The sequence below is a fragment of the Prionailurus viverrinus genome, chromosome F2 (genome assembly GCF_022837055.1).
Source record: "Prionailurus viverrinus isolate Anna chromosome F2, UM_Priviv_1.0, whole genome shotgun sequence".
Lineage (NCBI taxonomy): Eukaryota > Metazoa > Chordata > Mammalia > Carnivora > Felidae > Prionailurus > Prionailurus viverrinus.
Window position 1 is genome coordinate 34411967 of NC_062578.1, and position 21925 is coordinate 34433891.

At 39.2% G+C, this 21925-nt stretch overlaps 2 protein-coding genes across 7 annotated transcripts in view; one reads left to right on the top strand and one right to left on the bottom strand.

Annotated features, from left to right (window-relative positions):
• RMDN1 (regulator of microtubule dynamics 1) overlaps positions 1–6340 on the bottom strand; it is a 54937-nt gene extending 48597 nt beyond the window's left edge. For all 5 annotated transcript variants that reach the window (XR_007148473.1, XM_047841814.1, XM_047841813.1 and 2 more), the window contains exon 1: positions 6071–6340. Coding sequence is in view for 4 of the 5 variants with exons in the window: in XM_047841814.1 (XP_047697770.1) it covers positions 6071–6199 (129 nt within the window). In the remaining variant the exon portion in view is untranslated. The remainder of the gene's footprint in view (positions 1–6070) is intronic.
• A 7191-nt stretch (positions 6341–13531) lies between these two features.
• Positions 13532–21925, top strand: part of CPNE3 (copine 3) — a 48637-nt gene continuing 40243 nt past the window's right edge. The window contains exons 1-2 of one of the 2 annotated variants that reach the window (XM_047842348.1): positions 13572–13654; positions 15163–15305. The gene's annotated coding sequence lies outside the window, so the exon portion shown is untranslated. Of the gene's footprint in view, positions 13655–15162; positions 15306–21925 lie in introns of both variants that reach the window. The other variant, XM_047842349.1, reaches the window with a different exon arrangement.

Below are 21925 nucleotides of genomic sequence, written 5' to 3' on the forward strand. Positions count from 1 at the left end.
GGTTAGCAAGGCATAAAGAATTATAAAGCCATAGGGTGCTCTCACCCAAGTTTGGGTAAACAAGGTAAGACCCCTAGAATAAAGAAGGGAGGGGCAAAGGCCCCAGAATAAAGTAGGGAGGGGCCAGGGCCCCCAGAACAGAGAGGGCGGCAAAGGTCCCCAATACAAAGGTATATGAGGCAAGCAAGATTAGGCATTCATGGCAAAAATGCCCCCCAATTTAGTACTATAGTAGAAAGATGCTTTCACAGGAGGAAAGGACCAAGTTTGGTAAACAGGTAAATAGGGCTACAGACCTCAGCGCTGTGGGTATTGATGCCCAGAGAAGAGCTGATTAGCAAAAGAAAAGGTGCCTTGTTAACCCTGAGGTTATTTGCCCAGTTTTATCCCCTAGGCTAGCTAAGATAAACAGACATGGTGCCTCCTGTCTGCTGTTAACAACCATCTGCCCATCTGCTCGGTGCCAGGATTTTGTTTTATATTGACCCAAACCCCAAACACCATATATATTCAAAACCCCTTTCCCTTCATGCCCCTGAGTTAATGTTCACAGATTCATTGTCTCTTTGTGCACGCCCATTATGTTTGTTAGCCCTCTGATCTTAATAAATACGGAACAAGGACCCTTATTCAAGGCTCTTGTCTTTTCCCGGACATTAGCCATCTCTCGCTTTTCATCCTGTGTCCCACTCTCTCATTGACCAAGTGAGAACTTTAGACTTAGAGTCTACAACAGAAAACCAAATGATCATTTCAATGGATGCAGAAAAAACATTTCACAATATACAATATCCATTCATGGATAAAGCAGGTTTAGTGGGAACATGCCTTAATATAATAAAGTCCATATATGAAAAACTCACAGCTAACATCATTACTCAATGGGGGAAAACTGAGAGCTTTTCCACTAAGGTCAGAAACAAGACAAGGATGTCCACTCTTACCACTTTTATTCAACATAGTACTGGAAGTCCTAGCCACAGCAGCAATCAGACAAGAGAAAGGAATAAAGGACATCCAGGCTGGTAAGGAAGAAGTGAAACTTTCACCATTTGCAGAGGACATGATACTATATACAGAAAACCCTAAAGTTTCCAACAAAAAGCTACCAGACTGATAAATGGATTCAGTTATTACAGTATTGCAGTATACAAAACTGCGGTATACAAAATCAATGTACAGAAATCCACTGTATTTCTATACACTAATAATGAACCAGCAGAAAGAGAAATTAAGAAAACAACCCCATTTACAATTGCACCAAAAAGAAGAAAATACCTAGAAATAAATTTAACCAAGGAGGTAAAAGACCTGTACTCTGAAAACTATAAAACATTGATGAAAGAAACTGAAGACAACACGAACAAATGGAAAGATATTCCATGCTCATGGGATTAGAAAAACAGATATTGTTAAAATGTCCATACTACCCCAAGAAAGCTACAGATTTAATGCAATCCCTAACAAAAATGTCAACAGGATTTTTCCCAAAACTGGAACAAACAATCCTAAAATTTGTATGGAACCATAAAAGACCTAGGAGAGACAAAGCAATCTTGAAAAAGAAAATCAAAACTGGAGGTATCACAATTCCAGATTTCAAGTTATATTACAAAGCTGTAGTAATCAAGACAGTAGAGTAATTGCAGATAAACAGATCAATAGAGAGACCAGACGTAAATCCACAATTATATGGTCAATTCATCTTTGACAAAGGAGGCAAGAATATGCAATGGGAAAAAGACCGTCTCTTCAACAATGGCGTTGTGAAAACTGAACAACAGGCAAAAGAATGAAACTAGACCACTTTTTTACACCATACACAAAAATAAACTCAAAATGAATGGATCAAGGTCCTAAATGTGAGACCTGAAACTATAAAACTCCTAGAAGAGAACACAGGCAGTAATTTCTCTAACAACAGCTGTAACAATAGTTTTCTTTCTTTTTTTTTTAAATACTGTATTTATTTATTTTTAAGCAAACTCCATGCCCAATGTGGGGATTGAACTCACGATCCTGAGATCAAGAGTTGAAGGTCTACAGACTGAGCCAGGCAGAGCCCCCCACATCATTTTTCTTAATGTCTCCTGAGGCAAGGGAAACAAGCAAAAATAAGCTATTGGGACTGCAGTAAAATAAAAAACTTCTGCACAGGAAAGGAAACCAACAAAACCAGACAAGCTACTGAGTGGAAGAAGATATTTACAAATGACATATCTGATAAAAAGGGTTAGTATCCAAAATATATAAAGAACTGTCTACAACTCAACACCCAAACAACAAATAATCCAATTTAGAAACAGGCAGAAGCCATGAAAAGACATTTCTCCAAAGAAGACATACAGAACCCAACAGACACATGAAAGGAAAATCAACATCACTCAGCATCAGGGAAATCAAAATCAAAATCACAATAAGGTATCACCTCATGCTTGTCAGAATGGCTAAAATAAAAAACGCAAGAAACAACAATGTTGGCAAATGTGTGGAGAAAAAGGGACTCTCATGCACTGTTGGTGGGTATGCAGTGGTGCAGCCACTGTGAAAAACAGTATGGAGGTTCCTCAAAAATTTTAAGCAGGCTTCACGCCCAGCACAGAGCCCAATATGGGGCCTGAACTCACAACCTGAGATCAAGACCTGAGCTGAGATCAGGAGTTGTACGCTTAACCAACTGAGCCACCCAGGAGCTGTGGTTCCTCAAAAAAAAATTTGTAAATAGAATTATCCTATGATCCCACAATTGCACTACTGGGTATTTACCTAAAGAATATGAAAGCACTAATTCAAAAGGATAAATGTACATCTATGCTTACTGCAGCATTATTTACAAGAGCCAAACTAAGGAAGCAGCCTAAGTGCCCATTGCTAAATGAATGGATAAAGATGTGGTGTAGATGCAACGGAATATTATTCAGGCATAAAAAAAATGAAATCTTGCAATTTACAACATGGATGGATCTAGAGACTATAATGGTAAGCAAAATAAGTCAAAGAACACAAATACCTATGATTTCACACATATGTGGAATTTAAGCAACAGTACAAATGAACCAAAGAGAGAGGAGAGAAAACAAAACAAAACAAAACAGACACTTAACTATAGAGAACAAACAGATCGTTACCAGAAGGGAGGTAGGTGGAGGGATGGGTCAAACAGGTGAAGGGGATTAAGAGTACACTTAATCTCTATGAGGACTGAATAATTTATGGAATTGCTGAATCACTATACTGTACACCTGAAATGAATATAACATTGTATGTTAAGTATTAAATTAAAAAAAAAAAATCCATTGAGGGGCACCTAGGTAGCTCAGTTGGTTAAGCGTCCAACTCTTGATTTTGCTCAGGCCATGATCTTGTGATCTAAATCTCATGATCTAACAGCACAGAGCCTGCTTGGGATTCTCTCTCTCCCTCTCTTTCTGCCCTACCCCTGCATGCGTGCATGCATGATGTGTGCTCTCTCACTCTTTCTCCAAATAAATAAATATATTTTAAAAATTCATTGAAAAGATAATACATCATAATTAAGTGGGTTTTAATCTAGGGATGCAAGATGATTCAACATCTGCAAATCAATCAGGGTGACACAACAAAATGAAGGCCCCAAATCCCATGATTAATTCAACAGATACACAAAAAGCATCTGACAAAAATTCAACATTTATTCACAATAAAATTCTTAATAATGTGGGTACAGAGGGAACGTATCTCAACATAATATAGGCAATAAATGACAAGTCCACAGATAATATCATAATCAATGGTGAAAAGACAAGTTTCTTTCTCTAAAATGAGAATCAAGATAAGAATGCCCATTCTCACCACTTTTATTCAACACAGTACTATAAACCCTAGCTAGAGCAATGGGGGGTGGGGGGAGGTGGGGGGTGGGTGGGGAGAAAAGAAAAGAAAATGGAAGGAAAGAAGTAAATTTGCAATAACACGGTATTAGGTACAGAAAACTCCAAAGACCTCATCAAAAAAAAACTGTTGGAAATAATAAACAAATTCAGTAAAAGAATTTACTTTCTTCAGAAAAAGAAATTAAGAAAACAATCCTATTTATAGTTATATCAAAAAGAATAAAATACCTAGGAATAAATTTAACCGAGGAAGTAAAAGCCTGTACACTAAAAACTATAAGACACTGATGAAGACACAAATAAATGGAAAGATATTCTGTGCTGATGGGTTGGAGTACTGTAAAACTATACATACTACCTGAAGCAATCTGCAGATTCAATGGCATTTTCAAATTCCAATCGCAATTTTCACAGAAACAGAACAATCAATCCTAAAATCTGTATGGAACCACAAAAGACCCCAAATAGCCAGAGCAACCTTGAGAAAGCAGAACAAAGCAGGAGGCATTGTGCTTCCTGATTTAAAAATATATTACAAAGCTACAGTAATCAAAGCAGTATAGTATTCACACATTTATAGACACATAGATAAATGGAACAAAATAGTTCAGAAATAAACCTATGCATATGCAGGCCAACAGATTTAAAATATAGGAGTCAAGAATATACAACGAGGAATAGCAGTTTCTTGAATAAGTGGTGTTCAGAAAACTGGACAACCACAAGAAAAAGAATAAAACTGGCCCACCCTATTATAGCATACACAAAAATTAACTCAAATGCACTAAAAACTTGAACATCAGATCTAAAACCATAAACTTCTAGAAGAAAACATGGGGGGGGGGGGGGTAAGCTCCTTGACACTGGACTTGGCAATGACTTTTTAGACTTGACACCAAAAGAAAGGCAACAAAAGCAAAAACAAACAAGTGAGACTTCAATTAAAAACTTTGTGCACAGGAAACTATCAGCAAAATGTAAAGTCAACCTAATAAAAAAAATCCCACATCATATATCTGATAAAGGGTTAACATCCAAAATATATAAAGTCTCACAATTCAACAGCCAAAACAATTTTAAAAACTGGGCAGAGTACCAGAAGAGACATTTTTTCAAAGACATACAGATAGCCAACAGGTACATGAAAAGGTACTCGTTTGGGAAATACAAATCAAAACCACAATCAGATACCACCTCACACCTGTTAGAATGGTACTGTCAAAGAAGACCAAAAATAACAAGTGTCGGTAAGGATGTGGAGAAAAGGGAACACTTGTGTGCACTGTTGATGGGAATGTAAATTGGCACAGCCGCTTGGAGGTTAATCCAGCATGGAGGTTAATCAAAAAATTGAAAATAGAGGGGCACCTGGCTGGCTCAGTCGGTTAAGCATCTGGCTCTTGGTTTCAGCTGGGTCATGATCTCACGGTTTCTGAGATTGAGCCCCACATTGGGCACTTTCAGTGCAGAGCCTGTTTGGGGTTCTCTCTCTGTCCTTCCCCTGCTCCTGCTCTCACTCTCTCAAATAAATATATAAACTTTTTTAAAAAGATGTATTTTAGAATTCAAAATAATTAAACACCTAGTTCAAATAATACGTATCGTATGCACTATTGCCCTTCCAGTCCCCTGTCAGAGACAAACGAATAGTCTTAACAATAGAAAAGCCAAAACTGGGACGACAATCCAACAGCCTTCCTGAACATTATGCAGATAAAACAAAGGACTCAAATAAAAAACTTTAAACCTCAAATAGTACAAAATCTCTTCTTCTGAGTCATAGTAATTTTTTAAAATCACACCACAAACTTTTCAAAGTCTGGGAAACTTTAGCGCCTCAGGAGCTGTACTGAATCTCCAAAAGTAAATATTTTCACAGCGGTCAAGTTTTTTTCCCCCTAAAGTTCTCTGCTTTCATACAGGAAACTCGGGTAGAAGACAGAGTCTCGGGAGAAGGGGAAAGGAGGTCTCATACCTCCTCCCACCCCCGTACTGAGAGAGAAAAGTAGGCTTGCGAAAAAGAGAGGACCGGTCTGTCGGTCCTGGAGTCACCTGGAGAGCTCCGGGAACACCTGGCCCTGAGTTCCTACCGCAGTTCACTACAATTCCCCAAGGTGGTGCGGGGCCGCCCGTCTGAAGAAGGGGCTCCTGCAGCCCAGCAAGTAGTGAGGGGAGCGGGAGTCGGGGCAGTGGGGTACCTCAGAGCCGCGGAGTCGCCAAGTACAGCACCGTCCCCAGCTGCCAGCAACACCCGTTAACAGCCAAGGTTTCCGGACAGTACCGTGTGCCAAAGGGAGAAAGCGCCAGAGTCGCGCGGCCAGCGCCATGACCTACAACTCTCTGGCCTGACCCCTCACCCTTTTGGGTCACTACGGAGCGCGTCAGAGCTAAAAGAGACCAAGTTCTTCCCGGGAAAACCGTGTCTTGCCGCTTCCTGGCCGGCGCCTCTTCCACCACACGACTTCCGGCCGGCAGTTTCTAGGGGGAGGGAAATACTCGGTTGGGTGGGACTTAGTGGCCCTTACGCGCCTGCGCACGAGTGGATTTGGGGGCGGGCGATTGTTCCCTTCTGGGTACAGTCTCCTTTCTGTCCTTTCCCTGAGGGTGCGGGGTGGGGGGAAGGGTCTGTCAACGCTTCAGCACAGGATTAATCACCAGAACAAAACTGAAAGTTCTCAGACCCGAGAATTTAAGTAAGCAAGAAGGAAATATTTATTTATAATTCTCTGCAGCCTTCAAAGATAGGGAGAATCCTAGTAATCGTGGTATTTCCTTTTTGGAAATAAATGCTTGGGAGAATTAATCTGTACCACATAAAGAAGGGAAAGGAAGAGATTGAGAGATTGGAGGGGGAGTTCTGGGGGGAAAGAGAGAAGCCATAAAAGACAAAGAATGAGAAGCCCAAGCTGGTCTTAGTAGAAAAGACAAGGGAGAAGAGGCCTCCTGACAAAAAGGTGATGCCCTTGTTTGCTGTGGGATGTGTGGTACAAAACCCCTGGGTTCCCCTCAAAATATTTGGTAAAATGGATACCTCTCACCAGAATGGAATACTTTTGGAAGCAATGAAGAGGTTTTGAATTCTAGTTTGGGAATGATGTGGGTGAAAACACAAGCTGCAAATGGATTACATGCACATTTTTGATGGGCAATTAGGGAAGATAGTCACAGTTTTGTTTTGTTTTTTTTTAAATTAGGTTGCAAACAGGGCTCCTGGGTAGCTCAGTCATTTGAGCATCCTACTCTTGATTTCTGCTCTGCTCATGATCTCACAGTTGGGGAGATCAACCCCCGCTCCCCGCGCCCCCACCGTGGGACCCTCCGAAGGCTGACAGCACAGAAGCTGTTTGGGATTTTTCTCTCTTGCTCTCTCTGCCTCTCTCTCAAAATAAATAAACTTAAAAAAAAACAAAAATAAATAAAATTAGGTTGAATTGATATAGTACCTATACAGTATTACACAGTGAAATAACACATACTTAGTTAACTTGGTCTTCCCAACTACCTTGTGAAATAATGGGTATGCCAAATTAACAAGTGAACTATAGCTCAAAGGGATTTATTAATCAAGGATACATAGCTAGTAGGTATTGTTGGAAGACTGGAATCCATGTTTTTAAACTCCAAGCCCAATCCTCCATATATATGATTTCTGCCTCCACCACTTCCCATTAAATCAGTCACATTTCTTTAGGATTGCATCAGTAATATTTTTATTTTCTTTGTTTTTAAAGTATATTTTAAAAAATATAGACAGCCTCTTCTTAACTTTTTTTGAATGCGAGTCTTTTTTTTTTCCAGAGGGAAACATGTCTACATATTTCTACTGGTAGCTACCTCAGTATTCCTGGATAATATATTCATATAACTGGATGCCATGATAATCTTGAAATTGAGTTTCTGGTATCTTAGCCAGAGTGAAGTTTTGTTTAAAGATTTTATTTTAGGGGTGCCTGGGTTGCTCAGTTGGTTGAGCATCTGACTTCTGCTCAGGTCATGATCTCACAGTTCGTGAGTTCTGGCCCTGCATCAGGATCTCTGCTGTCAGCGCTGAGCCTGCTTCGGATCCTCTGTCCTCCTCTCTCTCTCTCTGCCCCTCCCCCACTCGCACTCTCTCTCAAAAAAAAAAAATAAACATTAAAAAAAAAAAGATTTTATTTTAAAATAATCTCTACACCCAATGTGGGGCTCAGACTTACAACCCTGAGTGTCATATACTCTACTGACTGAGCTAGCCAGGCACCCCAGCCGGAGTGAAATTTTATTTTATTTTATTTTATTTTATTTTATTTTATTTTATTTTATTTTATTTTATGTTTTAATGTTTATTCAATTCTGAGAGAGACACAGAGACAGAGATGAGTGGGGAGAGTCAGAGAGAGAGGGGAAGACACAGAATCCCAAGCAGGCTTCAGGCCCCAAGCTGTCAGCACAGAGCCTGACACAGGGCTCAAACCCATGAACTATGAGATCATGACCTGAGCCAAAGTCTGGCGCTTAACCTACTGAGCCACCCAGGTGCTCCCAGCGTGAAATTTTAATTATTTTTTTGAAAAAATTTAGATCCTTAGAAATGTTGCAGGAACTCCCATTTCTTTTTTCACTTAGATTCAGCCATTGTTAATATTTTTTCACATTTGCTTTATCTTTCTTTACATATATATAATATACATATTATATTCCTATTATTATTTTCTGTTGTTAAATCTTTTGAGAGTAGATTGCAGATAATCATGACTCTTCATGCTTAGAAACAAAGACATTCTCTTATTTAGTCCCAGTACAATTATCAAATTGAGGAAATTGAAATTGACGGAGTACTATTATTTAATATATAAATTTTGCTTATTGCCTCAATGCTGTCTTTGATAGCAACCATTTTTTCCCCAAATCAGGAAATGTTTATGTGTTTCATTTAACTATTATGTTTCTTTAGTTTCCTTAAGTCTGTAATATTTCTCTCTTGGCTCCAGGTACACTATCTTTTCTTTCTTACAGTGAGCCTCAGATCTCCCTACATGATATTCTCTCTGTCAGGATTCCTTCCCATTCCACTACTTTGGTACCCTCCCCCTTACTCCAACCCCACTCCATTGTTTTTTACCTAGTTGATTTTTATTCATCTTTCTTGTTTAAAAAAGATTTTATTTTTAAGTAATCTCTACACTCAACATGGAGCTCAAACTCACAACTCTGAGATCAAGAGTCACAAGTCTACCATCTGAGCCAGCCAGGCAACCCTCTATTCATCTTTCAGCACTCAGCCCAAATGTACCTTCCTTAGAAAAACTTTTCTTGATTCCCCCTACTATACTTTCATTCCCTTCATGGCTCTAAGCTCATTTTATAATTTCACAGGTATATTTGTGATTATTTGTTAATCTGGAGTATATTTTGGAGGTAGAGTTGATAAGAATTGGTAATGTATACCTTCACTATACTGTAAACTCAGTGACATCTCTGATTTTTGCCTATTTCAGGACCTGGCACAGTTTCTTCACTCAGTCAACAAGTATGTGTTGCATATCTGTAATATACCTTGTACTCTTCCAGATGTCAATGAACAGTTCCTAGTGGAGTATATATTTTAGTTAGGGAAATAAAGTAAGCAAAATAAGTAAAAGATGTACTAGATGATGATAAATGCTAACGAGGAAGATAAAACATGAAGGGGCATAGGGCATATTTCTGTGTAGACATTGCAGTTTTACGCAGGGTGGTGGCCACAGAAGACCTCACTGAAGGAGACATTTGAATAAAGATCCAAGGAAGAAGGAGTAATCCATGAAGATATCTGGGGGCACAGCATTTCATGTAGAGAAAAAGGAAAGTGCAAAGGCCTGAACTAGGAAGGCAGGTAACATTTTCCATGAACACTAAGTTCACTATGGTTAGAATAGAGTGAGCAAGGAGATGTATATTAAGAGATAAGGTCAGAAAGGAGATGGAGACCAAGTATCATAATCTAATTTACATTTTAATTAGATCCTTCTGTTTTGAAAATAGACTAAAGGGAGCAAGTAGGGAAAGAGTTACTAGGGTATTACAATAATCTGGAAAGAAATAGTGGTGGCTTGGATTAGACTAGAGATATGAGTGGTTAGAATCTGGATATATTTTGAAGGTAGAATTAGTTGACAGGAGTAGCTGACAGACCAGACCAGATATCAATGGGGTATGAGAGGAGAGAGTAAAGATGACTTCAAGTGTTTTGGCCCAAACAACTGGAAGAATGTTTTGCCATTATGCAAGATAGAGAAGACTGTGGAAAGACAGCTTAGAGGAGGAATATCAGTAAGTTTTATTTGTACATTAAGATCGGAAAAGCTTATTAGACATCTGTGTTGGCCAACCTCCAGTGTGGTCCTCGATAATCCTTACCTCCTAGATTTATCCCTTTGTGGAATCCCCTCCCACATTAAATCCAGGCTGGTGTGTCTGACCAATAGAATACTGCAAAAGTGATGGTGTGCGACTCCTGAGGCTAAGTCATGAAAGTCATTGAGTTTCTGCATTGATTTCTTGGATTGTTTGCCCTGGGAGAAGCCAGCAGCCACGCCATTAGGGTACTCAGGCAACCCTCTTAGGCGGCCCACATGGAGAGGAACTAAGGTCCCCCATCAACAAAGAGCATCATTGCTCATGTGAGTAAGCCACCTTGGAAGTGGATCCTCCAGCCCTGTAAGATGACTGCAGCCCTGCCTAATACCTGACTGCAGCATCATGAGAGCTAACGGACTAGAACTGCTCAGCTAAGTCACTCCTCACTTCCTGAACCACGAACTATGACAGATAATAAATGACTATTTAGTTTTAAGCCACTGAATTTGGTATAACTGTTAGTTATAGAGCAGTAGATAACTAATATGTCATCCAAGTGTAGAGTAGGGAATTGGAATATGGAATTTCAGGGTTTGGAAGTTTGGTATCCTTCAGAATATAGATGGATTTCAAAGCTGTAATACTAGATGAGGTGACTAAGGATGCAAGTGAAGATAGAAAAAAGGAAAATTCAAGAACTTAGCCCTAGGGCACTCCAGGGTAAAAACTAGGAATATGAGGATTAAAAAGCAAAAGAGATAAGGAGAACAGCCAGTGATGTAGAAGAACACGTAGGAGAGTATTTTATAAATATCTCATTCATTTAACATCCTTTAAATAGTATCTATCTGGTGTTGAGTCCCATACTTATTTGTTCTTTGTTTCTAGAATCTTGTTATTGCTGATACATAAATACACATTCAATACAGTAAGAGCAAAAGTAGAAAAGAATTCAGACTATAGTTGGGGAGAATGAATAAACACATCAAATAGCTATAGCACTATGTATTTAAATGAGAGATTGCATATTGAGTACTGAAAGTACAAACCTATTTCCTTGTCTCTACTCTTTCCTTGTTTTAATGGAGCCAAAAGTAAGGAAGGCTAGGTATGCACAGTATGTATTTTTGAAATTTTGAAACTTGCAATTAAATTAGTGGTGTCTGAGGACCTTCACTTAAGTGTAAATCAGAATCAAAAATAAAACAAAAAGTTGTTTTTACAATTTCAATAAAAACAAGATTAAGTACTTCTCTTTCTTCTCCCCACTGTCCAACCACAAAGGCCTTGTTACTGTCCCTGTAATTTGCTGTCTCTTTCTGTCTTTGCCCATCATTTACCTGATTTCAGACCTTTGCACGATTGGTTCTTTCTTATTTTTCAGGTCTCAATTAAATATCACTACCTTAGAGAGACTTTCCCTGAGCCCTAGTCTAAAGCAACTCCCATTATGGGCACCTAGCTGGCTCTGTCAGTAGAGCACATGACTCTTGATCTCAGTGCTGTGAATTTGATTCCTATGTTGGGTGTAGGACTATGTTGGGTGACTTAAAAATAAAGTCTTGGGGGAAAAAAGCTCCAATTATCTCCCTATCACATAAACCTGTATTACTTTCCTCATGCTACTTATGGCTATCTGAAATTATCTCTGATTTGTTTTTAGTAACTTATTTGTTATCCCTCTAGGATAGAAGCTTCTGTCTGTCACTATTTTATCACAAGTCTAGAACAATGCTTGGCACATAGTAGGCATTCAGACGGTATTCAATAAATAAATGAATGAATCTTTACTTGCACTGATATAATTATTTTAGAAGTGTTCTGTTTGCATTTTTGGATTAAAAGTAGTTTTTGTTTTTGTTTTTACTTAGGGAAGTCTGTATTTCTTCATTTGTATCATTTTCCATGTCCTCCACAATTTAAAAAATTGAAACTTTTGCCAATTTTCTATTTTTAAAAAATCAATTTATACTTAAGATACTAAATCTTCCTTTGGCTGTCAGATTTGTCGTATTTTTTCCGATGTATTTGCCTATTGATTTTGTCCCTGTTTTCCTTGTGCAGAAGTTCTAAATTTCAAGTAGTCACATGTAGCAATATTTTCCATTGTAGTTTGTTTACCTGCAGGAAGCATCATGTAGTGGTCAAGCAGGACATTTTGAAGTTAGTTTACTCAGAATCTGTGATTTTAGGCAAGTGAGCCAATTACTAAGCTACCAAATTTCAAGTTACTCAATCACATTTTTCTCATTTGTGAAATGGGGTTAATGGTACTAAACACATCACAGAATTGTGAGAATTAAATGAAATTTGGATGTAAAATGACTCAGGGTAGTGTGCACATTTAAAGCTCTCTAAATAAGAATGGTTAGGAGCTTCCATTTCACTACTTTCATGCTGATTTTCCTGGTCAGATAGTGGTATGAATTTTCTCAAATAGTTTAATTCTTTTATACTTCTGAAATTGACTTTGGTGCACCAAGCAACTCATTTTAATGCCTCAGGTTGGTTTTTTTTGGTGAATAAGTTACTTACACTGATAAACAATATGTTTACACCTAGACATACAAATACATTCACTAAGTGTATGTTATACCAACCTCTAAACAATGTCCTATAATATATAACAGTTTACGTCAATAGCATAATGATTTGAAAAATACATGGAGTCTTTGATCTCAAGAGCATCTCTGTGACCTTTCAAGGAAGTCAGCCTCTACTCAGAGGCCCAAGAAGCTTGAATGTCAAACAGTAGGTACCATTTAGCCTCCTTTGCACCTTAGGTTTAGTTTCATCTTTGTCAAGGCCTTGCCACATAGACATATGTGTATTATGTACCTGATTTTCCTTTTTTTCCCAAAGGAATCAAGATGGCTAATTTAATTCATCCTCCAGGCAGGAGATCCTTGTAGAAACATCCAGGAATCAGATTAGAGCCCAGGTGGGCGCAAGAAGAAAAAGAAGAAACGGTGCAGAAAATGTGTCAGAATTTATCACATGGATCCTCCAGAGTGTCTCTTCACTTGCTCTCACTGGCATAAAACCTTCTCATGAAGTTCTGAACCATCTTACTGCATAGTGACACCACTGAGTAGCAAGACAGTGGAAAAAATAAAAGCATAGGATACTTACACTTTCTGTAGAATACACTTTCTGATAATCTTAGTTTTCTAATTAAATTAGTTACAATAAAATTTTCAAGATTCTCTAATGAATTATAAATGGAAAGAAAAAGAGCCTTTAAGCATCAGCCTACCCACTGGGTGCAGATCTGGTCTGCAAGTAGTGGGCGGTAGGTGGCCGTGGTGGGCGGGGCCGCGTCTTAGCTCCACCCCAACCCGCTCCGCCCCGCCCCTCGGCCCAGTGGGCCCCAGGTTCCTGTGAATCCCTGCGCCCCGGCTGCCCTGTGGACTCTGGCTGCCTGGTCTCCACCCCTACCTGATTTCCACTACTGAGAGCGGGATGTGAGTGCGGGCCTCTCTCCGCTTCGGGGCCGGTGTAGCGGGGCCCCAGCAATTCACAGATCCCCTGGGGGAGGAAGAGAGCCTGGGCATGGAGAAACGGGGCCCGCAGGCTCCGCGCGGCAGGGCCCGCACGGCCCTAGCGCTGGAAGTGCACCCTGGGCTCAGCGCGGGCGGGGATGGGCCGCGGCGCTCAGGGGACTCTTGCGCCTTAGCATGCAAAGTCCGCGGCCTGGGGAGGCCCGGCGCTGGCCAGCGCCTACCGGAGAACCCGGTGTTGGGGGTTCAGCCCTGGGCCGCGAGGAGCCTCCTGGGCCTGGCGGTCGCGCACCTGGGTAGGCGGTGCCCAGGATCGCCAACCTCACGCAGCGGGGAGTGTCGGGCCTTCGGCCCAGGGGAGGGTGACACGCTTAGAAAAATCTGCAGCGCCCAGTGGGGGAGAGGGACCGGGTCACGGTTCCGCGCTCTGAATCGAATGCCCAGAGGAAAAGGGCACGCTTCAGAGCCGCTGAGGATTCAAGGAGAAGCTGCTAGGTCGGGTGGGAAAAGGTAACTTGATTTCCGAGTAAAGCAGGAGGTTGTGAGAAGGGGTACCTAATAGCTCCTGCTCCGGCTCTGGCTGCTCCGTTCTTGTCTTGTGTTTTGGGCTCACTATAACTGGGGGCGTGGAGGAAGTGCAGTTGTATTCGTTTTGCAGTGCCAGATCCTCAGGGAGACCTAGCATACCGACCAATGTTGCGCTTGGATGATGATCCACAGTTTTTGCTTACCCTTGGTGTTTTTGTGTCTGCCTCTATAAACCAAAGAGAGAATCAAATAGAAGAAATGCGGGATTAAAATATAGCGATTTTTGGTTACAGTGTCCAACAAACAATTTGCTAGACAATTTTTTATATATGTTTGTTGATTTAATGCTCACAACCACAAACTTAAGTGGAATTGTCATTCTGTTTCACACTCGGAACTCAGATTAAATCATTTGCCAAATTACATGCTAAATGGTGGCATGGGAGTTGGAATTCAGGTCTGTGTATGATTTCAGAGCACAGGTTTATGGCTTAATGTAAAGAACATTACTTCCTGGGATAAGACAAATACCTAGGTTTCAAATCTGTGCTTTGTGTTAGCTGTCTGACCTTGGGCAGATTACTTAACCTTTTAAGGCCTGTTTCTGCATTTGTAAGATAGAAAATACATCCTGTCATAGGGTTTTTATGTGGATTAAATAAGATCATATTTGTAATACACTTAACAAAGTGCCTGGCACATAGTTAGTGGTAAACATAGCTACACATATCTTCCTGTTGTCATTAATTGGGGTCAGCAAACTTCAGTTACCCGCCAGAGCCAAACAAAACTGTAGGCCTAGAGCATAGGTAGAGGGAAGCAAGAAAGGATAAGGAGAACTGAGAACAGATGACATATATGGTGGCAATCATCGTGAAACCCATAGATTAATCTGTGGTATCTTTTTTGCCTACTTTTTTGCCTATCTGATATTTTCTTCAAAGGCGGTTCCTTCTGGCTGATGTTTTGGAAAAATGCATCCCACTCTGGGCTGAAAAAATTCAGAGGCAAGTTTTGGGGACTGGACTATGTGGAGACTCTCTGGATGTGAGGGCGAGCTGAATTTTAGCACTCCTCAAACTGAAAGGTGCTTGTCACAAACCTTCCAATGAAGTGTGCAGTTCTCTCATAGGATTTCTTCTTTTAGATCTAGCCCCTGAAGAATGGAGCAGGAGAGGTGTTTTCAGGATGGGAGAAACCAAAGGATTCTTTGTATTTTAAGGTTTGCTTAATGTGGACACCTCTTTTACTTTCACCTATAACTGTATACACTTTATAGACAACGGTCTTGATTCCCACATAAATTTAAGGCAATTTAAGTATTACACATTTTCAATTTTTTTTTAATATATCCTTTCCAATGCTATCACTGAGGTCCTGAATATTTCCTTTGCATATCTGTTCAGATAACCTGTTCATACTGTATCCTAGCTCCTATCAATGCTTGGTATGGCTTTAGACATAGTTTTCCTTGCCCTCCTTCTTTTTTGGTACTATTGCTATGTTTTGGGGTTTTTTTTTTCCTACTATAGAGTTCTTTTTCCTCCTTTTTCAAAATTTGCTTTAGTCAGTGATTTATTACGCTAGAAACCTGTAGCAAAACTGAGAAGGTTAGTGTTGGATATGAAATATGACTAAGTAACATTTTGACCTTCAAAGATCTATAATGAACCACCACTGATCATCAAAAGCATAGTCTCTGAGGTGGATCTTTTAGCAAGGATGAATGACACTATCATTGGTGGTACTCAACAAGTTTGAGGAGTCCAAACTTGGACATTCCTTTAATGTACCCACTATTACCTTTATGCTATAGGTTAGCTTCCTTCTCACCAATGTTTTCCCTTCATGTTCACTTATGTTATAAGGATTGCTAGTCAGGTTAAAGTCCAACAAACAATTAAGGAGGATATTTGGTAGAAGATTTGTTGAAAGATTGGCTAAGAAGGTTTAAATGAACACCTAAAGCTATCATAGATTTTATTTAACTACGTTATTTAAGTTTCTGATATGATAATCAAAACCAGATGTTATATATACATTTGGTAAGGTTATGATAACTATATTTAAGTTGATTATGCTGGCTTAAATTTGAAGAAGCTCGTGGAGGAGTATTGGGATTCTTTTGGAGATGCTGTTTATTCTTTTAGTATATAACAGCTTATCAGTGTGCAATCATATTTTTTTGCAATCATATTTAAAAAAACATTAAAATCAGTGTAATGGTCAAATTTACCAATATAAATTAGATGGGTAGATATTAATACATTTTCCCAATGAAAAATAGAAGGAAATACTACATATTCATTTTAGCAAATCATTTTGAAATATCCTCTTACCAAGTGAATGTATTCTGTCTGGTTCCTGTGAAAATTACCAAAGCACAGCATAGTTGTAATATGCGTTGCCATTAGGCTACTTCAATTTTCTGAGCCTTAGTTTACCATGCCTCTAGACTCTATGGTGATAGTAGATGTTAAAATAGATATCTGCAACTGTAAAGAGAAACTTATTGGTCACATTTGCATCTGTTTAGGGGTCAGGATGTTTTAAAAAGAAGTGACAATCAAAGTATTTCCTGATTGTGTTGTAAAAATGCTTCTTTCTCCCCTTCCCTGCTTAATTTTTCTTTAGCACTTACTACCATCTAGCATACTATATGTTTTACTTATTTTTTTTACTTTAGTGATATATTTTATTTAACCAAATATATTTAAACTATCATTTTAATATGTGATCAATCTAAAAAGTTATTGAGAGATCTCACATATCTTTTTCATACCAATCTTTGGAATCTAGTGTGTATTTTATTCACTTGATCTCAGAGGCACCACATTTCAAATGCTCAGTAGCCTACCATACTGGTCAAACCAAATTCCTTCATTAATGTCCAGACCATCTATAAAATTCTAACATCTAACAAGTGCAGCTCTATACTTCTAACACTCTGAGGTTCTAGTGTGACATTCTAGAATCCTGTGTTTCAGATAGTCTGTGCCTAATACTGTAGGATCCCTTGAGTCAAATAGCCTATGATTCCAATGTTCTAAGAGTCTGTGATTCCAGCACTTCATATTCTTTGACCTAGATCAAGGGTCAGCAAACTCCAGCCTGTGGGCCAGATCCAGCCCACTGCTTGTTTTGTAAAGTTTTATTGGAACACGGCTATGCCCATTTAATTTGTGGCCACTTTCATTCTCCCAGGGCAGAGTGAGTAGTTGTAACAGAGACCATGAATGACCTCTTGACCAGCCAAAACTAACATATTGTTCTTTGTTCCTTTACTGGAAAAGTTTACTGACCCTTGATGTAGATATTCAAAGATTCTAAGTTAAATGGTGGTTTTACAGATGTGTATTTGATTGTTATACTTTATAACTCACACATATGTTACACACAGTCTTTTCTGATATGATATATGTTGTTCAAAGGAGACTGGTTTCCTCATCTTAGGCATTTACCATTTCAGGCTTCTATAATTCCATTAGGTTGATTACTTTTTTATTTTTATTTTTATTTTTTTTTTAAAGTAGGTTCCATGCCCAACATGGGGCTTGAACTCGTGACCCTGAGGTCAAGAGTCCCATGCTCTACCGATTCATCCAGCCAGGCTCCCTCCCCGTTTACTTATCTTTTTTATTGTCTGTCTTCCTATAGTGTAACCTCATCAATGCAGGGTATTTGTTTTGTTCATTGTTCTCCCAACACCTTAGAACAGTACCTGACACACAGTAAATGCCCTATAAATATGTGTTTAGTGAGTGAATAGTGTTTTTAACTGTTCTTGGTTGGGAAACAGAAAGGGGCTTGCCGGAAAGTTAAAACCAAGCTGCAGTGTATGTGCTAAGTAACCAGAAACGAATATTCTTGTAATCAGGAAATGTATAAACATTTCAACAATCCTTGCTCAACATAAAAATTTTTACTTTTTTAAAAATGTTTATTTACATTGAGAGAGAGAGAGAAAGAGAGAGAGAGAGAGAGGCAGAGCATGAGAGGCAGAGGGGCAGAGAGAGGGATATACAGAATCCAAAGCAGGCTCCAGGTTCTGAGCTGTCAGCACAGAGCCCGTGACCTGAGCCGAAGTCAGACGCTTAATTGCTTAATCTACTGAGCCACCCAGACACCCCCTCTCTCCGTTTTTGTTTTTTTTTTTTTTTAAGATTTTATTTTTAAGTAATCTCTATACACAACGTGGGGCTCTGAGATCAAGAGTCACATGCTCTAGTGACTGAGCCAGCCAGTTGCCCCTGCTCGACATACAAACTTAAATCTTGAGAAGGAAGTAGTTGTAGTTGTTCCAGCTTTAAACTGAAAGAATTGTTGTGTCAATGGGGCTCCCGGTGGCTCAGTTGGTTGAGCATCCGACTTTGGCTAAGGTCATGATCTCACAGTTCGTGGGTTTGAGCCCCACATGGGGCTGTGGGCTGATAGCTCTGAGCCTGGAGCCTGCTTTGGATTTTGTGTCTCCCTCTCTCTCTCTGTCCCTAGCTCCTCCCCCTCTCAATAATGAACATTAAAAAAAAAAAAGTGGGGGCACCTGGGTGGCTCAGTCGGTTGAGCGGCCGACTTCGCTCAGGTCATGATCTCGCGGTCCGTGAGTTCGAGCCCCGCGTCTGGCTCTGTGCTGACAGCTCAGAGCCTGGAGCCTGTTTCAGATTCTGTGTCTCCCTCTCTCTGACCCTCCCCTGTTCATGCTCTGTCTCTCTCTGTCTCAAAAATAAATAAACATTAAAAAAAAAAAAAGTTATGGGCTGATTGGATTTAAAAAAAAAAGAAAGAAAGAATTGTCATGTCATTGTTCACTTTGAACTAGAAAGGAGCACATAAGTGACAAAATGTGAAATGCCTGTCTTGCTCAATTAAATGTTGTATGTGCCCAGCTAAGAAGAGTAGGAAGGGAGCCGAGTATTAGAAAGCCTGCTTTTAGAGTTGGGCATCATAGTTGGATAGTAGGGACAGGTGAGAAGTTCTGATGGCCAGCCCAACATCTAGGAGATTCCATTAGGTGGAGAGTTCTTCAAGCTCTCTGAACACCAAGGGGCATCAGTCTCAGCAGGTCCATGTGCCTTTATATAAAATCCAAACTGCCTGCTTCACAGCTGGCCAGAGGCTTCACTGAACCCTTATAATTTTAACATTTTCAACTGAGCATCCTGGAATTTTCTGCTAGGGAATGTAGTTCTGATTTTTATCAATACAAGTTTTGGTAAAAGGTGATTCGCTTAGTAGATATTTACTTTGTAACTAACTTTGCCAAGATGCGTGTTTCATAAAGTGAGGCAATATTGAGATGTTGTAACTGCTTCTGACTTTTATTAACACCTCACTCAGTGCACCTACTATGAACTGTTCATTTGACAGGCTTGACAATATAATCGGCGACATTTCCAAAATGTATATAAAGTAGCCAAGGGATTGGTAAAGCAGTATAACCTGAAACACATGTGAAGTAAACTCTGTAGCCTGCTGTGAATCATAAAACAGATCAATATAATCTTAGGAATTTTCTAGAGAAATCAAGGAAGGGGCCTTAGTTAATCGCTCACTTTTTAGCAATAAGGACAGGGTTAAAACAGCATATACTTTCTGTACTTAAAGTAAGAGTGATCAAGTGTGAACACTTTTATATTTTATATCTTTCTGCACTTCTGCATCTTCAGGTATCAGCAATAGTATTGCTATCTGGATTTTATTTAGGATAATTCAAGAATCTGGAAATTCATTTAAAAAAATGGTGGTCAAAAGCTGATTGCTTTTGCTGCTGTGATATGAGTTGGGAGTGAGATTCCATGGATGGTAGTAAAACTCACTTCCTTATTATCTTGCATGTACCTAATAGGTTGGGCCCTGTGTTTTGTTGATGTGCATTACTTTTTCAAGTCACTCAGGGACAGGAAATTTAATAACAGTTCCAAGCAAAGGTACCTAACTGGTGGGAAAGTATTTACCTAACTGTGTAAATCCTAGACAGATACAGCTTTTTTGGTAGTGGGAGATGGAAGTTGAATTTGGAAAATTTTGTTCTTTTCCTTCCGTTTCCCTTTTTGGTTCTGATCATTTTTCTGCTATTTTCTACTTTTTTATTTTTCTATGCCTTTAATACAACTTCCTCAACAAGTTCTGTATTCACTATAATTAAATTAGTCATAGAACATTAACTAGAAGAGGCTTTAGAAGTTACTGAAAGTGACTGGCTCAACTCTTAGAATTAACACTTGAAAAATCCAAGCCTAGAGAAGTTATAGCGCTTGCACACAGAGGTATGACTGACAAAGAACTACTTCCGCCTTCTCCAACTCCCAATCCAGCGACCCTCCTGTTGGTCCTTTTTTCACATTGAAAAGAAAACATGCCCTTTTCTCTGTTTATGTGCTTTAGTGCTTGACCTAATTCTAATTCTCTATCCCCATTTCTAGTGTTCCATTGCAGGGTTTAAAAACAAATGTGGGCATCACTTTCTTAATAAATACAGGGCAAGCTTACTGTACAATTCCTTTAATGTAAGTTTTTCACTTGATATTCAGTATGGTATATTCCTGAGAATTAATGTTGCTGCATTAATTCAGAAAGCACTGAGATCCTGTGTCCCCCATGTAGATCTGTGTGTGTGGAGACTTTAGCAAGAAGAAAATGCTTTCTTCGCCTTAAGTAATTCACAACGTAATGGGCTGTCTGGAAAAGGACCTGCTGTGATGTAAACACAAACCATTCAGGTTCTTCCACTATTTGGCCGTTACTGTTTATTCTGGTTGTCTTTGTTTAAGAAAGATAATCATAGTTGTAGGCTAAATATTAATCTTCTAATTTTAAGATTGTGTTCATTAATTTGTGTCAGACTGAATATTTACATTTCATATACTAACTAAAAAGCTATTGGGAAATTAATTAGAGACTATTGCTGTTATACTAAGTAATGGTTAATTGCAGGCTTTAGTGCTCCCAGGGCATCTGGCACGAGAGCAGACAGATCTGGGATCTTATGCTGGCCTTGTTACTTATCAGCTTGTTTATCTTGGGCAAGTAATTTAAACTTTTGGGGAATTTTTTTTTCTAATACACACTATGTGTTGTTTGGAAGTTAACAATGTGCTGAATATTGTTAACATATTCTGGGCAATCCAGATATTATAGTCCTAGTTACGATGTATTGACCTCTTGCCATATAGTAGTAATCCTTGTCCTGTCCAATTTACCAGGGTTTTTTCGTAAAATTGAGAATATATTATTTGGAAGCATTTTGAAAAATTTGTAGAAAGCAAAAACCAGAATTTATCCAACTGTATGTACTTATTAACTCTCTCTCCTCTCCCACTCTCTATCCAAAATCCAGTAGCAAGTGGCAACATGAATACACATTCTTTTGTAACAGAATATAGTTTTAAGCCTTGGTAAAAGTAGAAATCTATAGATTTCTTCTCCAGCTCTGAGGGCACTTTGACTGCTTCCTGTCTGCACCATGCGGGTTTATCATGTTGTGTATTTCTGTGTATACATAGATAGCTAGGCATTCTGCTTTTGCATTGCATTCTTCCCTTACCCCATTTAGAACACATATAAGATATTCAGTGAATAATTGTTGAATGAATGGATCTCCCCAGTATGATTATAATGAGCTCCAAGGTCTTCTTTTGCTGTATCAAGTCCCCACTGTCCTTAACATGAGAGTGGGTGCACAATAACCTCTTAATGTAAACACTTGTTGAT